General features: G+C 47.4%; 1 protein-coding gene across 4 annotated transcripts in view; it reads left to right on the top strand.

Annotated features, from left to right (window-relative positions):
* The window catches only part of LOC144944324 (protein bicaudal D homolog 2-like), an 87,628-nt gene that overhangs the window by 59,418 nt on the left and 14,513 nt on the right, over positions 1 to 13,697 (top strand). For all 4 annotated transcript variants that reach the window (XM_078872392.1, XM_078872393.1, XM_078872390.1 and 1 more), the window contains exon 3: positions 11,091 to 11,243. In XM_078872392.1, coding sequence (XP_078728518.1) covers positions 11,091 to 11,243 — 153 coding nt within the window. The remainder of the gene's footprint in view (positions 1 to 11,090; positions 11,244 to 13,697) is intronic.

Below are 13,697 nucleotides of genomic sequence, written 5' to 3'. Positions count from 1 at the left end.
CGCCTTTTGGCGTCATCTGGTCCAACCCATATGAGACTAGGCTCTAAGGAAAGCTGTCTCGGGTGTGGACCAATCAACTTCAAGGACAGTGCACATTATCAGAGTTATGTTCTTTTGTTTGTATTATGACTGCAGGTATTGCGGTCTATGCAAACATGACTCCTTGTAAAAAGGTGTCAGTTTTGTTGCCAGATAGAAGGGTAAAGAACCAATTATCATATTTTAACTGGCAAATGAGGTTCCCATAGTGTAGATGCTTGCCCCGAGCTCTCATACTCTGATGGTGCATTGTCCTTGAGTTGTGCGCCTTTTGGCGTCATCTGGTCCAACCCATATGAGACTAGGCTCTAAGGAAAGCTGTCTCGGGTGTGGACCAATCAACTTCAAGGACAGTGCACATTATCAGAGTTATGTTCTTTTGTTTGTATTATGACTGCAGGTATTGCGGTCTATGCAAACATGACTCCTTGTAAAAAGGTGTCAGTTTTGTTGCCAGATAGAAGGGTAAAGAACCAATTATCATATTTTAACTGGCAAATGAGGTTCCCATAGTGTAGATGCTTGCCCCGAGCTCTCATACTCTGATGGTGCATTGTCCTTGAGTTGTGCGCCTTTTGGCGTCATCTGGTCCAACCCATATGAGACTAGGCTCTAAGGAAAGCTGTCTCGGGTGTGGACCAATCAACTTCAAGGACAGTGCACATTATCAGAGTTATGTTCTTTTGTTTGTATTATGACTGCAGGTATTGCGGTCTATGCAAACATGACTCCTTGTAAAAAGGTGTCAGTTTTGTTGCCAGATAGAAGGGTAAAGAACCAATTATCATATTTTAACTGGCAAATGAGGTTCCCATAGTGTAGATGCTTGCCCCGAGCTCTCATACTCTGATGGTGCATTGTCCTTGAGTTGTGCGCCTTTTGGCGTCATCTGGTCCAACCCATATGAGACTAGGCTCTAAGGAAAGCTGTCTCGGGTGTGGACCAATCAACTTCAAGGACAGTGCACATTATCAGAGTTATGTTCTTTTGTTTGTATTATGACTGCAGGTATTGCGGTCTATGCAAACATGACTCCTTGTAAAAAGGTGTCAGTTTTGTTGCCAGATAGAAGGGTAAAGAACCAATTATCATATTTTAACTGGCAAATGAGGTTCCCATAGTGTAGATGCTTGCCCCGAGCTCTCATACTCTGATGGTGCATTGTCCTTGAGTTGTGCGCCTTTTGGCGTCATCTGGTCCAACCCATATGAGACTAGGCTCTAAGGAAAGCTGTCTCGGGTGTGGACCAATCAACTTCAAGGACAGTGCACATTATCAGAGTTATGTTCTTTTGTTTGTATTATGACTGCAGGTATTGCGGTCTATGCAAACATGACTCCTTGTAAAAAGGTGTCAGTTTTGTTGCCAGATAGAAGGGTAAAGAACCAATTATCACTTAAAATATAGTCAGAGTCTAAATATTTATTTATCCTGGAGAAATGGGATGAGCTATGAAGCCCTTTTTCACAGATGTGCTGTTGGGACTGGTCAAAAAGGTACAACGATAAACAATACAAACACTCTATAGGAGTGCAACGTGTATGAAAAGTCAGCAAATCACTAAAAATTTATACCTAAAATAGGTCAAGTATATAAGATAACAAGCCCAGTCCAATTAATGAGTGTTTACATGCGGGAACAAACTGGAGCATCCAGGGAAAACCCATACGTGGAAAGGGGGAAACGCTGTATCCCGTACAGAAGGGACCAGAGGAGTTCACATTTGCTGTACCGCCTTCTCCTGGCGAGTCAGAGCATGGCACCTTGATGCCCACGGGAAGAGACTTTCGCTACATTTTGTGTGAGCCACCAACCCTCGCCTCCACGGTGCCGAAATATAGGCGTGCCCGACCACTCTCCGGCATATAATAAGGATATGTACATTTCGATTTAAAGCTTTCGTGACTACAGGGATTCATCTTCTTGGTTCTTTCGGTAAAGTCACGTAGAAGGGAAATAATAAAATAATAAAAATAAAACATAATAAAATAATTCTCACGACGTTTCGGCCACAACGCAAGCAGCCGTTCTCAGGTGAAGAACAGGTCTGTCGGAAAGACAGAACCAAGAAGATGATATGTACATTTTTATCCCGTTTGCAAAAAAAGACACGGTTTTTGACAGGGTGGGTAGTGATTATTCCAAACAACTTTCATTTCAATAAACAGCAATTATTCAAACAAAAGGGTGACTTGTAACACCCGATGAATGGTTTGTCTTTCAGCCGGACACTTTTAACCCACGAATGATATCCCATTTAAAAGATATTGACGTTCTGTCAGTCTGAACCATAACTTTATTCACATTTTTCTTTTTTAAATTTAAATGCTTTTTGCGCAATTATTTTTCTTTCCCCCTCATTAAATCCCGCCACAGGAAAACGCTGACCGCAATTATTCACAATAATTGCATTGCTTCAGCAAGAGGAAGGGAGGGGGGTGCACAGGAGAAGCCTTGACAAACTCTAGCTTGCTCAACAAAATCGATTAATATGCTCATTTTAATGTGCCCTGAATACATACGCTAACGCAAGGCGGCGTGTGCCATTCTAACAAATGGGATGACATTGTCAACAAAGCACGGGCATCTGCCGCGATTCTCCGTGGGTTCAGATGCTCACGCAACAGCTGCTCCATGCTGGATCAAGGGCCTGAGACCCAATTCACGCCGATGGCATCGTCCAAACTCGGCGCATTCCAGAAGCTCCACCGGGTTGAACCTCGATTGCACTCGGATGGGAGACATGACCAGAAGATTCCAGCAGGGCAACGGATTCTTAAATATAATCTGTGTGGAGCTTTGAGTGTTACACTCTCATGTGCTTAGTTGGCTTTCATTCGGGTGCACCCCTCCAAATTTTTGTCAAAAGTTCTTCAATGGGATTTTACAAATATCCCCAATTCAAGACCCTCCTGAAAAAAAGAGTCTTGAGACTCGGACGGCTTTTCCATGAGCCCCAGAAACTCGCCAGTTCGTGGCACCGCATTGAAGTGTTTCTCTGTATTCAACTGGAGTGGGCCGCGATTTATGGAAGGAGCCCCAATTGTCCAGCACAACGTCACCTAGCGGACTGGCCCGAATGCATGCAAGGAGGGATGGAGGCCAAATGCTGCCGTGCAGATGTGGACTTCCACCGATTTCCACGTCGGTGACACTTTTTGTTGTTTTTAGTAAAGGTGGAGTGGAGCGGGTGGGGGCTGTTTGGGAAGTGGGGGCGGCCCAGTGGAGACAGCACTTGGCTTCGGCCACTGATTTAGGAGTGGAAATGGCTTACGGACGTTTGGCCGAGTTAAACAAAAAATTTGCCAAGATTCTTCGATCCTTGTGCCCGTCTCCCGGGAGACCTGACCGTCCGGTCCCGTGCCTCCCGTAGTCCCGTGCCTTTTAATTTGTCAGGGCAAATTTAATTGGTCGCTTTTATTCATCCCTTTATTTATCTGGTCCTCTGCGCCTTAAGAGTTTAATGACCCTGCTAAGTAACACGGACCTTTCTGTTTATTTTTCCCACCTTAAAGAACTCGAGTTACATTTCAGCGGCAGCGGTTTCTTTATATATTTTTTTAGCCCCAAGCTCTTTTAAAGGTCGCGGTGTGACGGCATGTGGCGTCTAGACGGAGGCGACTGGGACTGTCACTTCCCCGTCCTCCCCCTGAGCCTTGCTTTCTGTGAAAAAAACACCTCTGAGGGAGGCAATTAAAGGAAAGCAAGTGCGCGGTTCTCCGCCATACGGAGGTGAAGTCCTGCATGAGGCCAGTGTTACTCTCGTCAGCGTTGTTTATTTTAGGCGCAACCTCAGTCCAGCCGACGCCGGCATGTGGAATCTCACTTGAGGCCTCGTCTGTGGATTTCATGGAGTCATTCTCTTGGTCTAGTTGACTAAAGCGGTAAAGCGTTTTTAGTCAAATGCGTTCAGTTATTAGATGTTTGTGTGAGGCGCATGCAATCCCCTTCCTGCCCGGTATTATCAGGTCAGCTAATCGGTGAACTCTTGTTGAAATACTTATACAAAATATCCAATTTACAGTTACGGGATTCCTCGGTGCACTGTTCCCTCTAGTAACTTTACTGATTTAACTTATTCCGCGTCATCATTCTGAATACTTAATATCGTCTCGTCAGAGTCGGTCATCCCTCGGTCGCTAGTGCGAGTCGTTACCCCCTGACTGAAACAACAAAACAAACTTGATCGACGGCACATTTTATTTCACCGCTCGTTTCCACCAAAAAAGCCCCTTTGAAAAAAGGCCCACGACAAACGACCGTCGTCATTTTTCGATTTAAAGCTTTCGTGACTGCAGGGATTCATCTTCTTGATTTTTTCGGTAAAGTCACGTAGAATGGAAATAATAAAATAAAAAAAATGTCTTACTTCATTATTTCCATTCTACGTTACTTTACCGAAAGAACCAAGAAGACAGTCGTCATTGTCATCATCACCATCACCGGGGGGACGAGCGGGCGGGCGGGCGGGGAGAGGCGAAGACACCATGGCTCTCGTGCGCAACGTCTCCTCTGCCCTTGGTCGGAGACGCTCTTTTTACGAGCCCATAAATTGTGTTTCCCCTCGGAGCGGTGTTTTTGAAGAATTGCAGCTCGGCAGCGCCGTGAAGTCGACGAGCGCCGTCGCCGGTGTGGCTGGTCGCTCGCCCGCACGCCACGCACGTGGTTGGGCCATCGCGTGGCCCAAAGTCGCGGTGGCAAATTCTAGATTTGAAGCTTATTATGCAGTCCATTCTTAGTCTTAAGCCTCACCTTACCATATTAATAAAAAGTGTGCCGTACTTGGCCCTTCCCCTCTTCAACCATTATATATACGGAGTGGTAGCTCTTGTAATCTCTCATTTACTTGATACAGCTGTCGTGGCTGTGACGGTTCCACCTGAAGACCGAAGCTTGTGTTGCCTCCGAAACGTCGTGATTTTTATTTTATTTTACTTTTATTAATTTTAATTTTTTACCCACGTGACTTTACCGAAAAAACCTAAGAATATCGCAGTAGCAAAGTTCACAGGGCCGTGGCCTAAAGTGACGTTTTGTTTCCGTGGACTTATCTGCGGACGATTAAACCCTCCCTTTGGAAACGTTGCTGAGGCAGCTGCTGCTGCTGCTGTGGTCCACTGGCTTTTGAAAACATCCACATTGGTAAGAGGTGGGGAGCGGGTGGGGGATGGTGGAGATGAGAATGAGGGTATGGCAATGAATCTGCTTCTCCAGATCAGATTCCAAATGAGATAATTTGTCATGTTTATATGAAAGTGGGTTATTGCTTTTTCTCCATGCAATATTAAATAGATGAGATATTGTTGTGAATTAATTTCGGCCAAACCAGTGATTTTGTTTGTATTCACATCTATGTGTGTGTGTATATATAGTATTATCATGCATATGTGCATTATACTGTACATAAGGGAAAAGTAAAAAAGTGATTAGCTCACTGCACACCCAGTAACTCGAGTTTAAGTCCTTGCAACAGTTTACATGACCGGCAAATTATTTAAAATCAGTGGTACCGAACCCCACTGAAACCAACTTGGACTGACCAGTGCGGCGAAGTATGGTCAACAAACACATGACCAACACGACATGGGGATGCCTTCAGCCAGCAGTGGATTGACTAATGGGTGTAAATAATTACGTAATAATAATAATTTATATGTTTATACATACCCATAAGTAACATGCAAAGATACACGGGGACAATTCACCCAGAGTGTTGAGGCAAGTGTTGTCATTAGACGGCTGTTCATTGCACACGAGCGGTGTTGTGGCCAGAACCATGCAGAGCCACCTTTGTCTCCCCAGTGCTGATGCTCGCACACTGCATCAGGCAATCATTTCAGGTTGAGTTGATCTCGTGGACACCCGGGACAGGTTCAGATACCACCTGCCACTCGTGTTCGACATGGCCGGGAATTCAACTGCCTCTCTAAGCGTAGTCATATCGATATATTACACTGGTCAAAAAAAAAAAAATTCTGGCCTGGAGTTTTGCAGCTGTTTTAGACTAATTTCAGGGTGCTGATTCCAAATCTGATCTCAGATTTGCTCTATCACATCATTTTTATGCTATCGGCATACCCCATTTTCATTGATTTTGCCCGAAATTAACTCTGTCACTTATGATTGCAAGTTGTTGCGAGTCAGTGACTGCTTTAGTGTTAAAATATGGTGCTGTATTTTTAGGATAGTGTGTTTATAATATAATTTTATGTGGATATCCACATTTATTTAATATTTTTCTTCTGCAGTTTTTATTGAAAATGCAATATTTGATATCTCAAAAACCTGACGTGATAGACAAAAACTGATGCCAGATTTGGAATCGGCACCCCAAAATTACATTAAAACCGTTGGAATACCTTATGCCAGAAAAAGTGTGTTGACCAGTGTTATTGAGTCTGTCTGCGTGGAGCTTGATGACTTAACCTCACTAGGTATTCAAATTTCCTCCCACGTGCCAAAAACTCAAATTGTCGACATTGGCCACCGCATCCCAATGCAGGGCCCTCCGCCCTCCTGATCTAAGAGTCCTGAGAGCCTTGGTGAGCTTTTTCTCTCGTCACCGTTATTAATTTTGCACGTCAGTGTGCGCAGTGCGGCATTAGACGTCGGAACGCGCTTTTCACAAACCGCGCGGACGCAAGACAAACATTAATACTTGAAAGATCATTGCCTCCGTGTCGGGCTCTGCACATTAAAATAAATAACAGCGTAAAGAAGTCGGCGAGCCACTATTGCCATCCGCCAGGGATTGCGTGCGCTCAATCTCCCGTCCTCTGGCGAGGAATTAGCGCAGTCCCATCGTGACTGACCCACTTTCCTCGGGGGTCACGAGTTCAAGTCTGGCTACTTACGGGGGCCCACACCCTTCCTCCGCCACAGGCAAACTCTTCCGCAGGGTGGAGGCGGGGGGGCAGGAAAGGAAGCAGAAGCAAAGTGGAAGACTGAGACGAATCTCTCAGGGTGCCTAAGTGCACTTGCATTATTATCACTTGCGCCCCGGTGTCCTTGTGTGGTGGGCATCTGACGGTTGCGTGCGCGCGCGCGCGTGTGCGGTCGAGGGAAAGTGGTAGGGAGCGGTGGTGCCGCGGTTAGCGCGCCGAGCTATGAATCCGGTGACCCGAGTTTGAGTCCCAATCATGGCCACCACCAACACCAGTGACGATTATCTGAACCGGTCCTAGGCCGTCCAGTCGGTTGCCTTAGCCTCAAATGAGTTCCTGGTGCGGTGTGTAAACTTCAGCACTGGGGAGACAAAGGCGGCCGGGAATGGTGCTTGCCCACCCTCCTCCTCGTGTGCCGTGCCGGCCTTCATAGGTGCTCGCTAACAGCACTTGCCCGAGCAGTCTCTTTAGACTGCTCGGGGGATCTTTTTATTTGGTAGAGGGAAAGGGATGGTTTCCTTTGTACATTATTCATGTTGCTCAGATGCCTCTCATGTGTAAGGACTAAAGGAAATGAGGATGAAATGATAAGGCTGGGAAAATTACAGCATCTCTTGGTTAACCTACGTGTTCCCGCATGCGTTTGCAAGAATGTAAATAGAACCTGACGACAATGATTGCTGGGTGGAGGGAGTCTGTGGGTTTTTTTATTTGCTTAATGGTATGATTAATTTCTGTATTACCATTTAGGCTCGCTCATTGGACACTTTGATATTTACGAACCGCTGAGATGTTAATATTTTAACTAAAGGGCGAGTGTGGAAACGGGAAGGATTAGCAGGCAGTGCCTTTGAAACAAGGAACTCGCATTCGCCTTTGGGATTATCCTCCAGATGCGGTCCACTTTGCATGTTTTGCGAGCATTCGTCCGGCCTTCCACCTCCCGTGCCTGCACCTCGAGTCTTGGATCCGCATTTCCCGCCCCCCCCCCCCGTAAAGTCTCTAGAGAAGCACTGATAGCCTGTTAGACTCTGCACGTTTACGCTGCTGCTGTTCCTGTCATTGCCGAGTGACTCGGCTCTCGTGCGCGTGTCCCTCGGCACGATCTCGATCCGACCCGAATTCAGTTCCCGTGAAAGCTATCCCAAGCGCGTGGAGTGTGGAGTGGAACGTCGGACATCGCGCTCCGATCACCACCTGGTTCAACCCCAAATAAAAACACACATACACAATGGAGAACCTCCCTTGGAACGTCGATTGAAAGCGCCATTCCTCAGCCTCACGTGGGGCAACACGCACACAGAACCAATACGCAAGATTTTTTTTCTTTACAATTTTGCTTCAATGGGAAGCTCATGTATGTATGCTGAAATGTTTTCGCACTGGACAACAAACTAAACAGTTCTAAAAAAAATAGTTTCGAATCTAGATGTCAAATTGCAAAGTTCCAGTGACATCCTAATATCGTTAGGAAGAGCGTTCCAGACGGCCATTCGAGCTTAGCGGTCACCCCCAGGGGGGGGGGGGGAAGGAGGCAGTGGTGACGCGAGACGACCGTGCGCGAGACTTGGACACAAGAACCTCGCGACATCCTCGCGTCCTTGAGGCGTTTCACAAAGAGTGATTTTTTTTGCGGCGGTTCCTTTCAAAAGTGGAAATAGACGCGAAAAGACAAAGGCTCGAATTAACTGAGACTTACGGGATTAAGGATATCAAGTAGAAACTGGGTCACCAGGTGAACCATAATCCACCGGCTCATTTTTGTCCCGCGCATTCTTCAAAGGGCCCACGATGGTCAATTTCAATTACATATCTTGCTTTGCCACGCATTTATATTGATAGTGATGCAAGCAATTAGCGACCTGCTCCCACGCAGCGGTGGAAATGAGCGAAGGCCAGGGGGGAGGAGGCGTGACTTTGAAGGAGGCGAGGACACGCCGGAGGTGTGAAGGGCGCATGTCAGAGCAAACACAACACACAGACACAGACAAAGCGCCACCGTAGAGCCCTAACAGACTGTCGGGGCAAGTGCTGTTAGCGAACGCCTATGGGGCCGTCTATAAATGACGTCACGCACCTAGGGGTGGGGGGGGGTCAGATTTTTGTGACGATGTGTGACGACGGGAGGGGGGGACTTGAGAAATGTGACGCCACATCAAAATGCGTAACTTTAAATAAATATAGAATTATTATAACAAGATTAATTGTTATAACAACACTCCTACAACATCAGAGTGCAACGCCACATTAAATACGCACTACAATGACAATTGTTTAAAGCGATTTGAAGCATGTGTTTTTTTGGGAGGGGGGGGGCAGAGCTTTGTGACGTCATATTTTTTTGGGGGGGGGGTCTGAATTTTTGTGACGCCGTGTGACGAGGGGGGGGGGGGATCAAAAATCGTCCAAAATCGCGTGACGTCATTTATGGACGGCCCCTATGAAGGCCGGCACAGTACAGGAAGGGGGTGGGTGGCCAGCACCACGCCCGGCCGCCTTTGTCTCCCTAGGTATTCATATGAGGCTGAGTCGACCTAGGGGAGGCCCAAGGACCGGTTCAGATAATCGTCACCGGTGTTGGCCGTGAGTAGGAATGGAACTCGGGCGACCGCGTTCGTAGTGCAGCGCGCTAACCGCTGCTCCACCGCTCCCCACTCGCATCGATGGGCCACTGCACACGAAGCCGAACGTCTCGCACCTAACGGGTAAATCGGCAAGCGGGGTGTCGCACGTGCTAGGTGTTCGTTTCTGATTTTTTAAAATATCATGTTTTGGGGTTTTAAGGACAATTTTTATTGTACAATTTCCTTATGTACTCATATAATATGTTTGAAGTTCAGTTATTTGGTGTACAAATGGACAATGATAATAATAATCCAACAATATCCGGTGTGCGACTACGGTCACCGTAACAGACCATGGAACAAATAACGACTCGATGCCCCGATTCATGAATACGAAAGAGGCATCACCGCAGTGACACCACTCCGCTACTACGGACCCGATCGTCTGGCTCAACCACCCCAAATGCAAGCTCTCCATCAACATCAGGCGCGCAAAGAAGTCAGTTCACGTTGCATCAAAAAAGCACAGATCATTCTAAAGGACTCTTCACACCCTGGACACTCACTGTTTGAGCTGTTGCCATCAGGCAGACGATTCAGATCAGTCAAAACAAGGACAAACAGATTCAAACAGAGCTTTTATCCTACAGCGATCACCACACTCAATAATGCTAATTAATTATTAAGTAATAGTGTTTACAATTGAATGTGAAATAGAGATGTGCAATGACAAAATGTAACCTTATGTGGGTATGTGGGTATACTTGGGCTGTTTTTATATATAGTATAAATTGATTATCTTTCATTTAATTTTATTTTTATTTTCTTGTTTTATTTAATTTAAATTTATGAATGATGCCCTGACTGGTGAGCATTTTAAATGTCGTTGTACTGGTGACAATGACAATAAACGATCTATCTATCAAATGTCTTCACGCTCACAATAGTGACGTCACCCGATGCCACGTGACACCGCCTTAGGGTGGGAAAAGTGGCACGTGAGTTCATGGACAATCTTTATTCTTCGCGTGCAATCGCTCCGCGTTTATGTACGCGCGTTGCGGTGGCGCAGTGGTTAGCACGTCCGGCTACAAAGCCGACGACTCGAGTTCAATTCCCTGCTCACGACCAACACCAGTGATGGTTATTTGAACCGATCCTGGGCCTCCCCTTGGTCCACAAATGAGTACCTGGTGGAGTGTGTAAACATCAGCATTGGGGAGACAAAGGTGACCGGGCGTGATGCTGGCCACCCACCGCCTCGTGTGCCATGCCAGCCTTCGTAGGTGCTCGCTAAGAACACTTGCCCCAACAGTCTGACTGTTGAAGGCTATCCGGGGGATCTTTATATGTCAGAATCAGACTCTTTATTAAGACTGCAGGAGGAATCCTATGAGCTAGGAAGCTCTTGTTCACAAATGTCCTGTATGGTCGGGTCAGCAAGTTACAACGGCAAAGAATACGCACATCGGTAGGACTGCAACATCGAGAAAATGCTAAGCTAGTAACTAAATATGAATGAATAATACATCATTTAATTATACATGTCCTAAAATTATCAGCATTGCGTGTGTGTGCGCTTGCGTGTGGTCGTGGCTGTCAGAACTCGGAGAAGCTGGAGCGGCAGCGCAGCTGTCTGCGCGACGAGATCAAGCAGTACAAGGTGCGCGAGTCCCGCCTGCTGCAGGACTACGGGGAGCTGGAGGAGGAGAACATCTCGCTGCAGAAGCAGGCCTCCACCCTGCGCCAGAACCAGGTGAGCCCCCGCAACTCGGCGCATCTCTCCTGCCTCCTGGCGGGGTGGAGTGGTGGAGTGGTGGAGTGGTGGCGTGGTGGAGTGGTGACGTGGAGTGGTGGCATGGTGGAGTAGTGATGGGGTGGAGTAGTCGCAGGGTGGAGTGGTGGAGTGGTGGCGGGGTGGAGTGGTGGAGTGGTGGCAGGGTGAAGTGGTGACGTGGTGAAGTGGTGGAGTGGTGGAGTGTTGGAGTGGTGGCGGGGTGGAGTGGTGGAGTGGTGGCGGGGTGGAGTGGTGAAGTGGTGACGTTGAGTGGTGGCGTGGTGGAGTGATGGGGAGGAGTAGTCGCATGGTGGAGTGGTGGCAGGGTGGAGTGGTGGAGTGGTGGCGGGGTGGAGTGGTGGCATGGTGGAGTGGTGATGGGTTGGAGTAGTGATGGGGTGGAGTAGTCGCATGGTGGAGTGGTGGCAGGGTGGAGTGGTGGTGGGGTGGAGTGGTGGTGTGGTGGAGTGGTGATGGGTTGGAGTAGTCGTATGGTGGAGTGGTGGCGGGGTGGAGTGGTGGTGGGGTGGAGTGGTAGCGTGGTGGCATAGTGGCGTGGATGGCATCGGTCCCCGAGTTTGCCGCTGTTGAGTTCCTGGGTTTGATTTTGGAGCATAGTCAGTTGATAGGTTCAGCCCGGTCCAGATGCGGATCGAGAAATTCCCTAAGGGAAGTGCGGTCCCACAGGAACTATATAAATAATTCGACATGTTTTGTCTGCTAAATGTCAATAAAATTCCAATTTATTTGGGCCTCAAGGGGCAGGGTTTTTTTATTATTTTAGTGTGGATAAATTTCATCTCAAAAAATTAAAAAATATGACTGTAATACTCTGCAGCAGGGCGGATGGGAAATTACTTCCCACTACCTTGTGGACACGAGGGCGGTACTAGAAGGGATGTCAGAGGTAACTCTGTGATATCTACTTTAGCGGACTGCTCCATAACACGGGGAGGCGGACGCTTACTACTTTTTGAGAGAGTTCTGAATGTATCCTTCGTCTCATGATGTGACGCCAGTAGCATTATAAGTAAAATTTTGGGGACCAACACAAAAAACTATTAAAATAATATATATATTTTTCCCATTAAAGAAATCTTCAAACTCATTTCACCAAAGCGTGTAATAAATGTTAGGCTCTGTAAAGCAGAAATCTGGCGTATTTAGAAAAACCACGGTCCTTTGAGCCAACAAAATTCAAAACTCATCACAGATATATTATAGTATCCACAGCCATGTCCCAGGACACCTCCCTGTTGACGCCTACCACAGCTTGGAGACGTATCTACAAGACAAGAGCCACTTGAATTTTGAGTCGCATCTTCATGCAAGTCACGGAGCGGGGGGGGGGGGGCACGCCCGCTGGTGGTGATCATCAGCAAGCAGCTGGCTCAACGCAGCAGCCACATGGCCACTGAACCTCCTCCGATTTGCACGGTTCGCTATGTGCGGTGCAAAAGAAGTTCAACATATATACATACACGGTCACGGTGACACTCCACCTTCCCGTTCAAGATTTCCCGAAGGCATCCGTTGCCCCCCCCAACCCGCCAACCGCTGGCTCGCGAGACACGGAGAGGGAATGGGGACAAATCAATCGAGAGACCACACCAGCCGAAGTGACTGAGATAAGACTTAACGAGTTATTGAGCCAGCGGCCACAGGGCTCGCCGGCGGCTTATGGGAACTCGTGAATTTGCGCGCGTTAGAAAACGAGGCGAGAGCATCAAGTTTCCACCTCGGTAATGTTTTGCCGCCGCTGCGCACATCTCGGGGAACGTGTCAGACCGCGGGAAGCTCTGCCGGGTTAAGGCTGCACGGTGCTTGGGTGGGCGACCACCGAGCATACACCGGGTGTAGGCTCGCAGGTTCACGGAGACGCAGTGCGGCAAAATCCATTGCTCATACTGACATTTGCTCTTGTATCTATGGCTCCCCTGCCTTCACCAACCTGCACTGACCATTCTAGATTTGAAGCTTTCGTGACTGCAAGTATTCATACTCTTAGGTTACCATCAAAGGTTTGTACACGAAGCCATCCAGATATACAAACACAGACATAACTTCTACCGTGATGATTAACCATGTAAAAAAAAAGATTTAACTACATATTTGCACCATCTTATTTGACAGGTACTATTCTACTTTACCGAGAGTTGACATCCCCAGCGTTTAACAGTACTCTCATTTTGTATTTGGATTGTCAGCCAACACCGGTTACAACAACAAGTAAACCTATTGTTCTCTCTTAGCCCCGCCCACCCCCCCCAACACGTTCCATTCATTGGCTACCACATTCAGATAAGCCCTCCCCCCCCCTTAATTTGTATTTAAGAGCTGGTCTCTTGGAATTTCGCCTCACTTGATACAATAAATTTAGCTGTGACGGTCCCACCTGATGATGGAGACTTGTGTTGCCTCCGAAACGTCGTG

The sequence above is a fragment of the Lampetra fluviatilis genome, chromosome 34, assembly GCF_964198595.1.
Source record: "Lampetra fluviatilis chromosome 34, kcLamFluv1.1, whole genome shotgun sequence".
NCBI classification, from domain to species: Eukaryota; Metazoa; Chordata; class Hyperoartia; order Petromyzontiformes; family Petromyzontidae; genus Lampetra; species Lampetra fluviatilis.
The sequence above is the reverse complement of the archived record's forward strand: the minus strand, read 5'-3'. Positions and strand labels throughout refer to the sequence as shown.